The following is a 15,551-nucleotide window of genomic DNA, read 5'->3' on the forward strand; positions in this document are numbered from 1 at the left end:
CTTTAAGCGACAGCCTCGGTCAGCACCATGGACAGCGACCCTGCACAGACCGCGACACAGCACCCGGCAGCCGGCGAGGGGCCCGACAGGTGCTTCCTCTAATCAACGAGCAGATACAAGAGCATCGTCTGCGATCATGTTACTGCGGCACTGACAGCGAAACCTAGAAAAAACAGGCAGGCTTTCCTGTAGACACCCCCCACCACCCACCCACCCACCCACTCCACGCTTTTTCCTTTCGTTTTCCAGCCACCGGAACCAGCCCCGCATTTCACCGCTCAACATGCCTCCGTCGACTCCGTCTCGGGCTTCTGTTTGGGTGGGGGACGAGTAAATGACCCGTCTGACAAGTAGCTCGTCTTGTTCGAGGGAAGCTGCAAGAGCCAGGGAGTGATTGATCTGCCTCTTCCCGCTCCACGCCCTATCAATATTATCAGTAGCTGAGCCATGTCCCCTCCAGCATCAGCTGCGACAGCGAGTGAAAGCAGCACCACCACTGTTTTCGAGGAGGACACCAGGCAGGAGGTATTATTTTCTGTCATCCTTTCCGAGAGCAAGTGCCTTTTGTTACTATCTGATCTCACTGCAGGGCTGGAATCCATGTGCATGCTCTGCAGGATGCAACACACTGCAGGTGAATTATGGGGAGTTCTGCTCAGATGCAGTTTGGCGTGGGCACAGGGTCAGTTCAACCTGCATGAATCATCTGATAGGAAAATCCAAGCAGACGTGATTGGCAATCATCCAACTGGTATTTTCACCTGTCAGGCACCTAAACAGGCAAACAGCTATTCAGCAGAGCTGTGAGACACCAGGGAATATCCCCAGAGCTAAAATAGCTTTCTTGATATCCTCTGCTTGCACACTGCTCCTCTTTGCAAGGAAATGTCTAGTTCATAGTGGTTAGTATAGAGGTGCATGAACCATTCACAGATTTGTGTCCAAGTCTGTTAAACAAACATCCTGATTGTGTGAGAGATGTTGCAGTGCCCTAAATGATTAATGTTTCGTGCTTGTTTGTGCTTTGATTCGACAGCAAAGACCCCTGAAACAATCTCTGAGCAAGTCCCTGTGTCGGGAGAGTTTCTGGAAATGCCTGCTTCTGTCCATTCTCATGTATGGCTGCATGGGAGCCATGGTTTGGTGTCATGTCACCAAGGTGACCCGGCTCACCTTTGACAGTGCCTTCAAAGGGAAATCCATGATGTACCACGACAGCCCCTGCTCTGACGGCTATATCTACATCCCTCTGGCACTACTGGGCATGCTCTATTTGGTGTATCTTGTGGAGTGCTGGCACTGTCACGTGAAGAACGAGCTGCAGCACAGAGTGGATGTAGACGGCATCGGCGAGCGCATCCAGAGGATGCAGCAAGCCAAACCCTGCATTTGGTGGAAGGCCATAAGCTACCACTATGTTCGGCGGACTCGTCAAGTCACGCGCTACCGCAACGGGGACGCTTACACCAGCACCCAGGTTTACCACGAGCGGGTCAACACCCACGTGGCAGAAGCTGAATTTGACTACAGTCACTGTGGCGTGAAAGATATTTCAAAGCAGCTGCTGGGCTTGGAGAAGTCTGCTCTTACAAAGATGCGGTTCACCAAGTGCTTTAGCTTCGCCAACGTGGAGTCAGAAAACTCCTACCTTACACAAAGAGCAAGGTTCTTCACTGATAATGAAGGTCTTGATGACTACATGGAAGCCAGGGAGGGCATGCACCTCAAAAACATTGACCTGAAGGAGTACGTCATGGTGCTGTCGGACCCAGAGCACCATCCCTGGTACCTGTCCCAGTATGTCTTCTGGGTTGCCTCATTCCTCACGTTCTCCTGGCCTCTCAGAGTCTTCACTGAGTATCGCACTGCATATGTCCACTATCGTGTGGAGAAGCTCTTTGGGCACGATTACCTCCCTGTGACCCCGTGTGATGATGGACCGTATTGGCGCCGCATCCCCCGCGTTAACACCATTGACAGTACAGAACTGGAATGGCACATTCGCTCCAACCAGCAGCTGGTGCCCAGTTACTCAGAGGCCGGCCTGATGGACCTGGCCCAGTGCCCGTCCAGCTTCCGCGGTATTCGTCAGAATTGCGAGCGCTGCCACAGAGCAATCAGTTGCTCCTCGGTGTTCTCCAGGAGCGCCCTCAGCATTTGTACTGGTGCCAGCTCACGCATTCCCTTCAGTGGCAGCCGGTTCTCCCTGGCGCGGCGCTATGGGTCCCAGCGCAGCTGTTTCTGGAGGAGTGGCAGCTTGGACGACCAGGAGAGCCCCAGCGAGAACACCCGCTGTATTTCAGAGCGCTTCACCACTGACGATGAGGAACCCCCAGACTATGAGGATGCTCTGTGCTACCCAGTGCTTATTGTCCACTGCAGTGAGAACTGCCACAACCACAGGTCCTTCCACAGAAATGGCTCATGTGTGGAGACTTCCTTATGAATATGCAGGCACTGACACAACAGTGACTTTTCTGTAGCATACAAACACTTTGGATACGGAAACAGAGTGTGCAAACAAGTCTTAATGTGAGATACACAGATTCATGCTGTATTGTTACACTATCTGAAACAAATGCCTGAAAACTGAGTGTGTTAATCACCAAAGCAATAACAGAGATAACAGTGATGGGTGAAGCTACTAGGATACAAATATACAATAAAATTATATCTGCTTGGCTCCTGTAAACCAAGCAGATAAAGACTGTTACATGCATCATACCATACATCACCACCATAGCTTTTAAGATGCTGTATGTACAGTACAGATTTAACTCAAACTGCTGTTACCTCATAAGATCTTTTCAGAGGCCACGAACCCGATGGACAGGTCAGTCGTTGAGTGAAATGAGTCTGTAACACAAACACATAAGAAAAGTCAGCTACTATTGGAGGTGAGTTTGATTATATCATCATGTTAAGGAAGGTAAGGAGGTGTTTCTTCAAGTTTAACCTACAATTTAATATCAGCAATAAGGGCAAAAGTAAAAACATAAAGGAGTGTCAACCCCATACAGTATGTATGCTTATACATATTAGAAAGAGACACTGGTTTTTATAGAAACCTCCGACCCAGAAGAGACAAATGAACTCTTGAATCCTCTTACGCACTGGTTGTCTGTGATGTTTAAAAAATGTCAATTCTTATCTTGTGATGACGTGTTGTATTTTACTTTCGTGATGTACCTACTTTTTTTTTTTCCAAACATGCCTCATCTATTTATACTTCAGCTAGTGACCTACATTTCCCAGAATGCCTTTTGACAGCTGTGCAAAACAAGTATAAGCTCCTTTTGAGCTGTGTGGGCTTTCTTTGTTGGTGCAAAGTCACATAAAGAGAGTGACTGATTTAATGAAGAGAACTCTAAACTTGCTTTCTGACCTATTGATGGGGGCGCGGAGCACTTGGTATAGCAGGTGACAGAACTGCCATTCTGTTTGACTGATTGGTGCTATATGGCAGCTCTAGGGAAAAACATCCCTTTTTGTTTGGATGTGAATGGACACATATGAACATAATGTTTACAGCTGATGTTTCTGAAACATTTTATCCTAACAAATTCCATAACAGATACTGGAGTTAGCTTGACATGAGGAGACACTGTCTATAAGGAGATGAGGAATACAAATACAATACAAGTATTTAACAGCACTATGGTGTTTTAGGGCAGATTTGTGTTTATAGCTTGACAGATTCAGAAACTCAAACATTTTGGAGCACTAAAATGGTGAGGTTATACAGTGTGAACTTTTAACTTGACAAATTGAAACGTGTTATGAAAATTCAACCTTCTGTGATCAATTATAGTTGCACATGGGTGGTTGTGGTAATTTATCTTTGACGTTTTTGCTGCCTACTGCCATGACAAACGCTTCCAGCAACTGTGGTACAAACACATCCACGTGTCCTCTCAGTAACACACACACAAGACAAAATGCATCTGAAGGGGCGGATGTCCATGCCACCATTTAGCAAAATAAATTGTAATGTGCATGATTTCCTTCTGCTAAGACAATATATTAAAAACCAGAAAACATACCTGAATGTAAACCACCAGCATATATGATATACTGTAGTGTATGTCCATTGTGTGTCGATAGTAAAGGAATAATGCTACAATTTAATTATTTGAAACAGTGATTTCACTGTCCTGTGTAGTGAATGTGCTTAAAGAGTCAAAAGAGCAAAGCACCCATCAACATGTCATCACGCTTGCTCACAAAGGGGTTCCGGATGTTAACATAGGATTTCTTTGCAGGATGTTGACTCTTGTTGAACAGATGTGACAGGAAGTATATGCAAAGGTGTAAAGGCACTTGCAATTTATTGTATATCTTATTACTAAGATTTTTACAACATCAAAACTGTTACTGTTACTGTGCACCCTAGCAAATAACATCTTGTTGTTTACGTTGTTTTCAATAATGTACTGACACCAGTATTATGCACCTAAAGTGACACTATAGAGATTATGAATTGTAGTGAAGATGAATGTTGATGTAAATTCCCTTAATGTAATAAGGTATTCAGAACAGTACAAGGCCACTGAAAGCCTAATATTAAAAACTTTTCTAACCATTATAATTACATGGGCTGTATAAATAACAAACGTACCTTGTTAAATATGTATTCCATTTGATCGTATGCTGGATACATTAAAGATTGCAATAAATATCGGGGGGTATAAACATCTGTGTGTCCTTGGTTTCGGTCCCCTCACTAAGTGTCCTGCTATAATAAAGCCATTATGAACTGTGTCTGAACAATCCCACTGCGCAGGGGTCACGATATGTCATCCCCCTCCAGTACGGCAGGTGGCAGCATATTAACCACGTCAGTCCTCATGTAAACAGCCAGAAGACGCGAAGGGGCTCAGCTATGAAAGGTTATTCTTTAGGTGAGTGGACTTGAAAAGGGTGTTTTAATGTTAGTATCTGCGTATTGAGCAATCAAGTCAAATCGTGTTTGTTGGTTAGCAAGCTCGTGATGAGTTGCATGTCCCACTAAAAAGTCCACGAGTTTACTGAAGAAGGGTTAAGCTAGGTGACGGTAACAATTAGCTGCAACGTTTTCTGCTTCGCTCGGATTCTGCTGCAGCCTGAAAAGTGTCAAGCCGAGAAAAGCGTGCGGTTAAAATGAGATAAAAAAAATAATCCAAACAGGAGCCAGTGTCCAGCTACAGCCGGGAGAGCGTTGTGTTGTTTAGGTGTTGACATCAGTCGTTGCTGTCGACTGTCAAACATCGGCACGAAATATAACTTCCGGAAAATCTACAACTGCATTTTAACATAAATAGTTATCTAACTCCTCGTTTGTGACGTTCGCTTGACCACTGCATATTCCTTTGCCTTTTATTGAGTAGTTAATGTAAAGGATTTGGATTAATAAACACAGACGTAGACTTTTATTTTGAAGGATGCCTTCAGTGTTGTCGAATAGTGCTGCAAACTTTATATTAAAGTAATCTTATTAGTCTTTACTAAGGCTATTTAGCAACCAACAAAATCAAATCTGACATTTAAGGTTTACCATTTTCACGATGGCACTAGCACTTTACAGCTAGAAAGACCTGGATTCGCATTTATTGGGCAGCCAGGCGCCTTTCTATGATGTCCCTGTGTCTGCATGAGTCCAAAGACATGTAGTTAGGTTAAATAGTGACTGAATTGCCCAAAGGCGTGAATTATTTGATATCTTGAGTACCTATGAAGTAGAAAATCTCTATATAAGAGCAGACCATTTACTGTTTCTGATTGTCTCCGATTGATTGTCAGCCCTGTGATAGACTAGCGACCTGTTGGGGTGTACCCATCCTCTCATCCTATGACAGCTAAGATTGGCTTCAGCACCTTTAAACCCTTTACAGGAAAAGTGCTTAAGATAATGTTCGACATTTATCTAATCAAATTACATGGCAATTGATGTATTTAGTATATTACTAGTATAATATCATTACAGATGAATTAGAATATAAAATAGTATTTTATGGGAAAGTCTAAAATGTTAAGTTAGGATGTTCATTCCGTTGACAGTAACTTTAAAAAGTAACTAACACACAGTCAGCTGCTCTCAAGTCTTGACTCTTGAAACTGTATGCATATTAATTGTTTGCTGATACTTTGAGGCCACAATCATAATGACACAGACTTTCATACTGATAAGGAGACCAGCAATTTACCATATCCCAACATGTTTCTTCTAGTGTCTGGGTGGAGTACCAACATGCAGAGTTTAGTGGTGCAAGCTCTTGCTATGAGGCAGCTCGGAAGGTTGAACCCTCGCTACCTGCTGGCTGCTGGATATGGACTGAGGCAGACCGAATGGTGTCCCAGGACCATCCACACACGACAGCTGTGGGGCTGCTCAGGTTTCTCTGCACTTGGCTGTCAGAGGACTGCTTTCCGCGGCAGAGATATTATCCGGAGTTGGTCTGGTCATCATGTGAGGTACAAAAGCAATAAAAACAAAGGTGATGCAAAAAAAGTACAGCAGCAGCAGGAGGAGGAGGAAGATGAAGAGGAGGAAGACCCAGAGAACAGTGATTATGAAGACGAGGACCCAAATCTGCCCAAAGACTATAAAGATATGGAAAAGTATGTGCAGTCTTTCAGGTATGATGTCGTCATGAAAGCTGGGCTGGACATGGCACGCAAGTGAGTCACTTCATGTTCACTACTGTCACAGATTTGACACAGTTTACAGTTTTTTAGCATTTGTGTTTGACGGATATTTTCAAATGTAACTTGAAAGCAGCTCCTTCATAGCTCTCTTTGTTCCTGATGAGTAATTTTCCTTTGTCCTGTTGCAGTAAAATTGAAGATGCCTTTTACAACAACAAGCTCAGGTTAAATGGGCAAAAACTCATAAAGAAAAGTAAAACGGTGAGTGATTATTGATTACAACTAAAATGTTCCTTAATGCCTACTTTGAGATCATCTTTCCAGTTGGGCATTTAATGAAGTTGATGTAACTCTCATTATGTTCTGTATTCAGGTGAAAGTTGGTGACACATTGGACCTGGTGCTGTCGGAAAACCGAGAAACAAACACTGTTAGTCTCATGAGAGTCATCATCAGAAAGGCTTTAGGTGAATCCAGTACAGAAAAGCACAAAGTTGCCATTAGGCGCTGGAAATGTATAGAGCTTCCCAAGGACGAGGCCTTTAAGCAATGAACTTGAATAGCACTAATGACCCTGGCCACTGAAGCCAATGAAATATACTATCAAATGAACGAGACACCACAGCACTTAAATGGTTTCCACCAAGTAGGATCTAGAGTTACAAAGGTAAATTGTAAAGGTTAACAGCTCTCAGAGGTTGTAGACATTAAGCAGTTGGTTAGAAGAAGGATTTTGAATGTTTACCTGTTCCCACTATTCTGTGACTGGTCTAATAAACGTGCACTCTGAAGTTTTGAAATTTGAAAGTCATACAGTAGTGATGTCTTGATTGATGAAGACCATGTGGCATTTTCTTTCAGGTTCACGAGATTTCATTAGTTCATCATGTGAGCTAGTTATACTTGTTGTCCTATTTCTCCTGTAAAGCCTCATGAATCATTTTCATGTTACATTGCACACAGGTTCATGCATTGAAAAAGCAAAGCTGGGGATTTTTCAGGATGCAGGAGTAAAGTAGTAGAAAGTAGTATATGCATAATGGGATGTCTAAATGACTTTTTCCCGTATCCAACACAGTTCTTCAAAGATGACATAATTTCACATTACTGAACCACAGTCGTTTCCTCATAAGTAAGTTTAGTGATATTATTTAAAACGGTCCAATCATGTCATGTTCATAAGTGTGATTTTATTAGAAATAGGCTATCATGATCAATAGTCATGTTAAATTGTCTTTGTAATATAAACTTCTATAAGAAGGCTTAACATAAGCACATTGTTATTAAAACAGTGGTGGCACAATGCTACATCAGTAACTGCTATGGAAATATATCACATTATTGTGATTCATTTTTATCCGTAGAGCAAATGTGTGAGCTATGCTATTAGCTACTATCATTGTTACGGTTTTAAGGCTACAACATTTATCAACAAGGTATGTTAGATAAGCTATGACAGTTTTGGCTTATAAATAGGAGCACTTCAACTCTTTATCCAACAGTAAGACTACATAAACTACAACATGTGCTGTTGTAGTCCAATGATAAAATACGACTTAGAACACTACTCGGGAAACTCGTAACAGCTTGGCTTCATCCTACATAGGACAGTTTGTAAATGTTCAACAATGTGGTTTCAGCTTATATACCGTGCAGTTATTTTTTGTGACAAAAAGTGTTGCCTAACTGCAAAGTACTGTAACTAGGACACAGTGCTTGACCTCTTGGCCTTTTTAAGAATATCACACTTCTTGCGATTAGGGCGCCTGCAGCGTTCATCAATGCTTGGCACACATTCATAGTGCCACACCTCTTCCATCTTATCCACAGGATACACTGCTTCCACATAATGACGGATCAATCGGAGGCGAACGGGATCAAGCTGCTTCTTGTTGCAGGCCCCTGAATGGTTGTACTGCAGCCGCAAGTTCTCCTGGGTGAAGAGCTCAGGGAAGAGGCGCACCAACAGGCGTGCAGCAAAGTTCCCAACAGAGAGACTCTGCTGGACGATTTCCCGTACCTCAGTGTCTGAGAGAAGGTAGACAGAAGGTACGGGGAAGTCAGGTTTGGAAACAGTCAGTTCATCCAGGGGAATTTTGCAAAAGTCTTTGCTACTTTTTTCAGGAGGTAAAGAAGGAATATCCGAGTCCTCTCTGTTATCTGGATTAAGCTGGTTCAGCTGGCAAAGAAAGTCCTGCTCTGCCTCTTGACCATACACTTTGCGCTGCTGCAGGTAGGATCGCCTCTGCTCTGTGTCACGTCTCCTGCACCGCTCATCAAGTTTGCCCACAAATTCTAACATCCACACTCTGTCGTTCCTGGCCCGAGGGTACACTAACTGCACATAATGACGAATTAGGTTTATACGGACAGGGTCGAGCTGCTTTTTCCCAAGAGAACCACTGCAGTTGTACTGCTTTCTTGCATTCTCATGGGTGAAGAGCTCAGGAAACATAAGCACAAGCAGCCTAGAGGCAAAGTTTCCAATGGACAAGCTACATTCATAGTTGTTCTTCAGCTGCTCCTTTGACAACAGGTGCTCCGAAGGAACAGTAAAATCAGGCGTTGGGATCTCCAGATTGTCAAAATCTATGGGTGTAAGCAGTGATTTTTTGGACTTGCGACTGGGTCTTTCATAATCCCCAACCTCTGGAACCTTAATAATAGAAACATCTTCAGGAAGGCTGGCAAAATCATACCCTTCATCATTGATATTGTCCGGTTCACTCCCATTACCATTACTGTGAGGACCCTCTAGTGCATCCTCCATATGCTGAATGCACACCTGGAGCCAGCTGTCCTCAGGCACATCAGGAAAATTTGCTTCCATGTACTTTCTTATTATTTCCATCTTATCAGAGTCCAAAATTAACTGCCCCACACTACTAAAACTGCTGGAGCCTTCTGGCATTTTCCCCTCTTCAAAGACCTCAGGAAAGAGTCGATGCATGAGAAAAATAACAAAGTCCTCAGAGGAGGAGAACTCATCCAACTCCTCTGTGGCTTGTGTACTGAGAGCAAGGTCTGACACAGCCACACTGCTCTGCTGGTTATCTAGAGACACAGGCTCTTCCTGACCCTGCTCATTAATGAAACGATAGGTTTGCGGGTGCTCAGCTTTTATCCCAGCACTGGTGATTCTCTGCTTCCTGAGCAGACGAGCGCTCTCCATGTCTCTCTGTGCCCAGAAGCGATTAAAGAAGTCATTAATCTGGATGAGGCATTCTTCCTGCCAGACGCTGTTGTTCTTGACCAAAGGGTAGCACACCTCCACATAGTTACGAATCAGCTGCAGATGAAGAGACTCCAGTGTTCGCTTGATTGCCATGCAATCGTGAGAGCACTCTCTGGCCTTCAACAGCTCTGGAAAGAGGTGCACCAGCAGACGACACCCAAGCTCCCCAGCACTGGATGTCTGCTCCATCAGCTGATTTAATTCGTCACTTGTTAGCAGATACTCAGGAGGAGGCTGGAACTCTGTTACCATCTCAGCTGGTTTGATCTGCTTTTTAATTCGCATGACTTCTAGTGTTAACAAGTCCACTTTACTATGCAGTTGTGTCATGCTAGAATTGAGGGTATTAAGAATGAAAAACATTTTCTCAATCAGAGGATAAAGACTAGAGTCTGCTGTCAAAGCTTGGCTTGAACTGTCTGCAGTGGGAAAGGTGTCCAATGGGCTATTTTCCTCTTGACTTTGCGACTTAGATGAGAGGAAACTGCTGTAGCTCAGCTGATTCCCAGCTCCGTGACTTGCCTGCTGCTCCAGACTTGGTGTGTTCCTCTTCTCTGAGATCCTGTGGGAGATGCTGAAGAGAGGTTTTCTATAGGACACTCTGGTTTTCTCCTGAACGCAATCCTTCTCTCCAGTTGTGGTGAGGCAAAGAGGCTCGTGTCTGCTGCTCTCATCTGTCAAGTGCTTCCTCATCTAGACAGAACAGTCAAATGTTACCACGTATTGTAGCAGACACCCTGACCTTACAACAAAAATTGTGCCTTTTTTGTACTAATGTCAAATGAAATCGTCTGAACTTAACATACCTCACTGGAGACTCTGGCTCTCTTGCTGCTGGTGGACTGGTTTGATTCAGGGTCCCTCTTGGCAGATGAGCGTTTACCTGCCTTGGCTGCACTGGGAGTTCCACCTCCAAGTCCTTCGGCTGGCTTGCAAATAGCAATGTCCTCCATCTCCTCTTTAACGTCCTGGACATGCTTGTGTTCTGCAAATAATGCGAGAAGTATCCTTCACTTGTTAAAGAATATATGACGCGTTAACATTTAGAATCCACACATACATGTTAAACAATATTATTTCAAGAGAAAGTGACATGATGTGATGAGGCCATCTGTTCCTCTCACAGCCCAATGTTAATATTATTCTTTTTAAAAGTAAAAGTTGACCAAAATATCTTATCTGAAAAAAAAAATAAATAAATAAACAAAAAAGGACAGTTCTACACGACAATCTTGTAACACAAATCAATGTTTGTGGTTTTGAGACTCACTTCCTTTCTTCCTTCCTTTCTTTTCTCAAAAATGCCCTGTGCTATTGCCAGAAACATATCTAGTTTTGCAAGTTAGTAGACATTTCTACTAAGAAAAAATTAAAAACTGCTCAGTTTTACGAATTTAGTGATATGTAAGTTGCTGCATGGCAAAACTTACCTTTTTCAAGCATCGCATCATCTGAAACATCCCCATGCTCAGAGAAATTCATAGCCTGGGCCAAAAAAAAAAAAGAAGAAATATATGAACCAGAGAAAATCTGAAAATATGTCTATGGCATCATCATCAGCAATACACTGTAACTTAACATAATATAAAGCCAGGGGCCATTAAGGGTAAAGCATAGTATTTATTGATTCCAGTTAATTGCAGATCCAAACACAGTCTACATTAACCTGTAACACTGGATCAATAATGGGTACATTCCAATTATCTCGATGCGTCTTAATGTAATTAAGGTTACAGCGTGTGAACGCATGTAAGCTTCAAACTGAGTGAGTGTATGAACTGTACAGTAATTGCTGGTATGCTACCGTTATGACAAATAGCATGTGATCAGCTGCAGCCCAACACGTTCACTGGCGTGTAGCTGGAGCTCGCTTGGTGCCACGGAGGTTAAACGGACATGACATTTAGTGTGAGACCAACTAATAACCTCTTTAAAAAAACACACACACACCCGTAGGTGGGCTACGTTGTTCTGGTGGGGAGAGCTCAGCGCATACCAGCAGACACGGAGCTGCCTCCTAGCTCTGCTACAGCCTCCACGGAGCAGCTACTTCCTCATTCTTCCGCCCTGAAACCCTTGAACCAAAACACAAGACAAAAGCAGCGGTGCCGAGCCCCCCCCACCCCCCGTCACAAACGTACCATTTTGTTATTTCTTTTGGCGACAGTGTGGGTATTTCTTACTACGGGTGCACGGCGCTCCTCTGGTTGTGCAACATTTTGTTTGTGAATTTTAATGACGCGGCAATGTTTGCGTGGACTAGTCCCGCTCCTGCTCCGACTCCAGGCAAATGAACGTTAAACGCGCGTCGGCGGCGGCGTGAGCTCACCTTTTACGAGTCCATGCGGCCCTCCGGGACTGTGGACGAGGCGCTGGACATGTCTGCGGACTGTCACGGTGGACAGATTTGCAGCGAACTGTTCTTCTTGTTGTTATTATTTTTTTTTTTTGGTCTCTCTCTCTCTCTCTCTCTCTCTCTGTCTCGCGCTCGGGTCCTGTGCTTTCTCGCGTGACGTGACGGAGCGCGCGCGCCTGCTGTGTCACTTCCGCACAGCTGTAGAGAGCGAGGAGGGGAAATAAAGTAAACAGCTCGCAGCGTGTCATCGGAGGAAACCACCGCTAGTTTCACTTGACCTGCAAATCATCGCCGTGTAAAGAAGGAGAAAACAAAAGAAGCTACCTGATTTCTGAAACAGATTTTACCCGGTGGTTATCCGCCGTTGATACAGGTGTCTAGATATAAATGCGCTTTTTTATTGTTGGGTACACGTAACAGAGAACTATTAACTAATTCATTAACTAAGTTCTTGCATAGTCAACATGATTACTGTTACAACGGTGGTAAGTAACTAAGCAGTCTACATTTACTCAAGGACTGCATTTCAAATAAAGATTTGAGGTACTTGTAGGCCTACTTCACTGCAGTATTTATATTTACCTCACTACAAATCAGGGGGAAATATTGTGCTTTTCCTCCACTACTTCTATTTTCACAGCATGAGTTGTCACTTTTTGCACGTTTATAAAAACTTTCTAAACGAATAAAATGCTGATGCGCCAGTTTTAGATTAACCTCTACTCACAAGCTAAGGTGGTTAAAATCAGCCCCACCTTTACCAACTGCTGGTTTTCTAGTCTAGACTAGATTTATGTTATGTTTTTTTAACTGGAGTACTGATGTCGAGTACTTTAAACACCTCTGCACTCTTATATTGAAACTCAAATTACCAAACCACATATGAAAGAGTTAGAGTGTTTGATGGGCTCCACTTTGGCCAAATACAACATTAAAACGACAGCATTACATGCTCATGCATCTGTAGTAATTATATACTAAATATCCCTGCCATCTGATCTTAAATTAGGGTTCGTTATCTGTATATTTATGTAGATTTTGCTGAAGAACAAATTTGAACACAACTTTATACTTACACCACTTTATACATACACCACAGTTTGATATAGTTTCTTAAACTTCTGGTCTACAGCACCAGTTAACTCAGGTGGTTTGTTGCCACTAACTGATAAAGTATAACACATCTGGCCACATAAAAAGCTTTATAAAGTCAGATACAAACAGTTTAAGCTAGTTAAGTATAATTGGATATCATCACTAAACTAACCTAAAAGAGGAATACTACAATAAAAGTCCAGTCACTATGCTCAGATTGTCAAAAGCAGTTAGCAGTGGTACCTCTTGTTTGTAGGAATGATCCTCAGTCCACAGTGGGACCACATACTCTGCATTATGTGGGCAACATCGTCCTCTAGTGGAGAGAGACTGCAACAAAATGAGATCGAGCTGTAACTCTGACATGCTGTACATTATAATATGTCAACCATGGGCTGTAAGGCTGTGTTTAAACCAGGAGCACATCAGCAAATGGAACAGACTGTAAATGCACATACTCAAGCATACTGATAATAAAAAAGACTAGTGAAAGTGAAAGACACCACAATATAGAATACACAGTCAGGTGTGTGTATATATTTGTACAGTGACACAGTTTTCATCATTGTGTCTGTACACTACAACTGTGGAACTGAAATGCAACAGTTAAGGTGTGCCTGAAGTGTGACTGTCAACTCTAATTTAAGAGTTTTTCTAAAAATGTGTAGGCATTACAGCCATTTTTTTTTCCGAGACCCACAGTTTCAGAAGGCTCAAACATATTTGTATCATCAGCTGCTCAGCTGTTCCATGACCACGTATGTGTTCTCCATCATTAGTTGATTGACAAGTGAACAGATAAGAGGTCTAGAGTTGACTTAAAGTGTGGCATTTGGAATCTGTTGCTGTGAAGCCCAAAGTGCTGTCAGTGCTAGTGAAGCAAGCAACCATTAGCCTAATATCCATCAGAGAGATGGCAAAACCATTAGGTGTGGACAAATCATCTATTTTGAACATTCATGAAAAGAACGAACACACCAGTGAGCTCAGAAACACCAAATGGCCCAGAAGAACAGAACAGTTGGCCAGATATAAAAAAAAAACCCACCCTCCTTGAAGTCAGTGTCAGTCAACAATCAAGACAAAATAAGAGCGAAAATCAGAGTTTAGTAAAATATGTAGAATCACTGGTACAACATGAAGACTAGATCAGTGTTTGCAGGTAAACAAGTGAAAAACATTGTGTTGCATGGTGGAGGCAGTGTTATGGCATGGGCATGTATGGCTGCCATAGGAACTGGTTGTCCTGTTTTTACTGATGATGTGACTTCTGACAAAATCATCAGGATGAATTCTGAGTGTTCAGTTGTGTATTACCTGCTCAGATTCAGCCAAATGCTCTAAAACTCAGTGCTTTAAAGTGCAGATGAATAAAGACCTGCAGCATACTGTGAGACTTTTTGTTAATGCTAGTATGCAATAGCCAAGTCAGTGAAATGATTTAAATCCAAGTAGGGGGTGTTTCACATTAGAAGTCCTGGCAGAGCATCACCAGGGAAGAACTAGCATCTGGTGATGTCTCGTTATGGTTCAGATTAATCCTATAATGAGAAAATCAACAGAAATACATTTTCCTTAATCTTGAGGTAATCAGTGGCATGTGTGCACAAAAAGCTCAGAGGGTTTGGCTTTTTGCTGAACCTCAACTTAAATACAATATATATATATATATATAAATATATATATATCCTTAGAATAAAACCAACAATTAAAAGCTGAACTGGTTTTGTCTGCTGAGCAGAGCTTTTAGTCAGAGTTGGACAGAAGCTCACACAGTGCTATAATTCTTTCTTAATCATTACCTATTTCATGCACACAGAGGCACCCAATGTTCTGTCCCCAGCCACCAATATGTCGATACAGAGATGATATAACAAGACAACGTGTGGCTGGTGTGGTTCTCATTATTCCACTAATGAGCTGTCTCCATGGCAGTCTGATCTGTCAGCCAATGAAGCGCGCAGGCCCTGTGCAGGGGGAAGCACGGCCCAGGGTCAGCCAGGCGATGGCTTGCAACGAGGGGCCGGCGTGCAGCACTTAACACTGGGAAGAGCTCGTTAAAGTGTCATTTTTGGCCAATATGCTTGTCTGTGTCGAGGAGGCCAATCAGCCATACTGTTACCATCTCCGGAGAATGACTTCAATTCATCACCGTCACCTATATGATGATATTAGCAGGTGTTTACCGAAAGGCCATTCACAAGAAGACAAATGGAGATTCTAATATAGCTGCACACTCAT

General features: G+C 42.9%; 3 protein-coding genes across 4 annotated transcripts; 2 read left to right on the plus strand and 1 right to left on the minus strand.

The window, feature by feature from the left end:
* The first annotated feature begins 234 nt into the window (after window positions 1-234).
* tmem151bb (transmembrane protein 151Bb) lies at window positions 235-2,466 on the plus strand. Its single transcript, XM_026355590.1, has 2 exons — window positions 235-525; window positions 1,037-2,466. Exons 1-2 carry the CDS (start codon window positions 448-450, stop codon window positions 2,444-2,446), a joined length of 1,488 nt encoding a protein of 495 aa, XP_026211375.1. The 5' UTR covers window positions 235-447; the 3' UTR covers window positions 2,447-2,466.
* A 2,330-nt stretch (window positions 2,467-4,796) lies between these two features.
* Window positions 4,797-7,435, plus strand: mtres1 (mitochondrial transcription rescue factor 1). The gene is made up of 4 exons (XM_026355589.1): window positions 4,797-4,901; window positions 6,207-6,657; window positions 6,813-6,885; window positions 6,998-7,435. Exons 1-4 carry the CDS (start codon window positions 4,883-4,885, stop codon window positions 7,175-7,177), a joined length of 723 nt encoding a protein of 240 aa, XP_026211374.1. The 5' UTR covers window positions 4,797-4,882; the 3' UTR covers window positions 7,178-7,435.
* A 354-nt stretch (window positions 7,436-7,789) lies between these two features.
* On the minus strand, window positions 7,790-12,411 carry bend3 (BEN domain containing 3). Of its 2 annotated transcripts, none has more exons than XM_026355587.1 (4): window positions 12,189-12,411; window positions 11,290-11,344; window positions 10,666-10,844; window positions 7,790-10,552 (listed from the first exon to the last, which is right to left on the minus strand). In XM_026355587.1, exons 2-4 carry the CDS (start codon window positions 11,339-11,341, stop codon window positions 8,327-8,329), a joined length of 2,457 nt encoding a protein of 818 aa, XP_026211372.1. In that variant the 5' UTR covers window positions 11,342-11,344; window positions 12,189-12,411; the 3' UTR covers window positions 7,790-8,326. The 2 variants fall into 2 exon arrangements, with proteins under 2 accessions (XP_026211372.1, XP_026211373.1); XM_026355588.1 differs by lacking the exon at window positions 12,189-12,411 and adding an exon at window positions 11,810-11,959.
* Between the last annotated feature and the right edge of the window lie 3,140 nt (window positions 12,412-15,551).

Source organism: Anabas testudineus, chromosome 12, assembly GCF_900324465.2.
Source record: "Anabas testudineus chromosome 12, fAnaTes1.2, whole genome shotgun sequence".
NCBI lineage: Eukaryota > Metazoa > Chordata > Actinopteri > Anabantiformes > Anabantidae > Anabas > Anabas testudineus.

Coding starts and splice junctions, on each gene's coding strand:
- bend3 (XM_026355587.1), bottom strand. CDS start 11,341: ATGAATTTCTCTGAGCATGGGGATGTTTCAGATGATGCGATGCTTGAA. Junction 10,845..11,289: donor TGATGCGATGCTTGAAAAAG/GTAAGTTTTGCC, acceptor CATTATTTGCAG/AACACAAGCATGTCCAGGAC. Junction 10,553..10,665: donor GAGCCAGAGTCTCCAGTGAG/GTATGTTAAGTT, acceptor TGTTCTGTCTAG/ATGAGGAAGCACTTGACAGA.
- mtres1 (XM_026355589.1), top strand. Junction 6,658..6,812: donor GGGCTGGACATGGCACGCAA/GTGAGTCACTTC, acceptor GTCCTGTTGCAG/TAAAATTGAAGATGCCTTTT. Junction 6,886..6,997: donor TCATAAAGAAAAGTAAAACG/GTGAGTGATTAT, acceptor TTCTGTATTCAG/GTGAAAGTTGGTGACACATT.
- tmem151bb (XM_026355590.1), top strand. CDS start 448: ATGTCCCCTCCAGCATCAGCTGCGACAGCGAGTGAAAGCAGCACCACC. Junction 526..1,036: donor AGGAGGACACCAGGCAGGAG/GTATTATTTTCT, acceptor TTGATTCGACAG/CAAAGACCCCTGAAACAATC.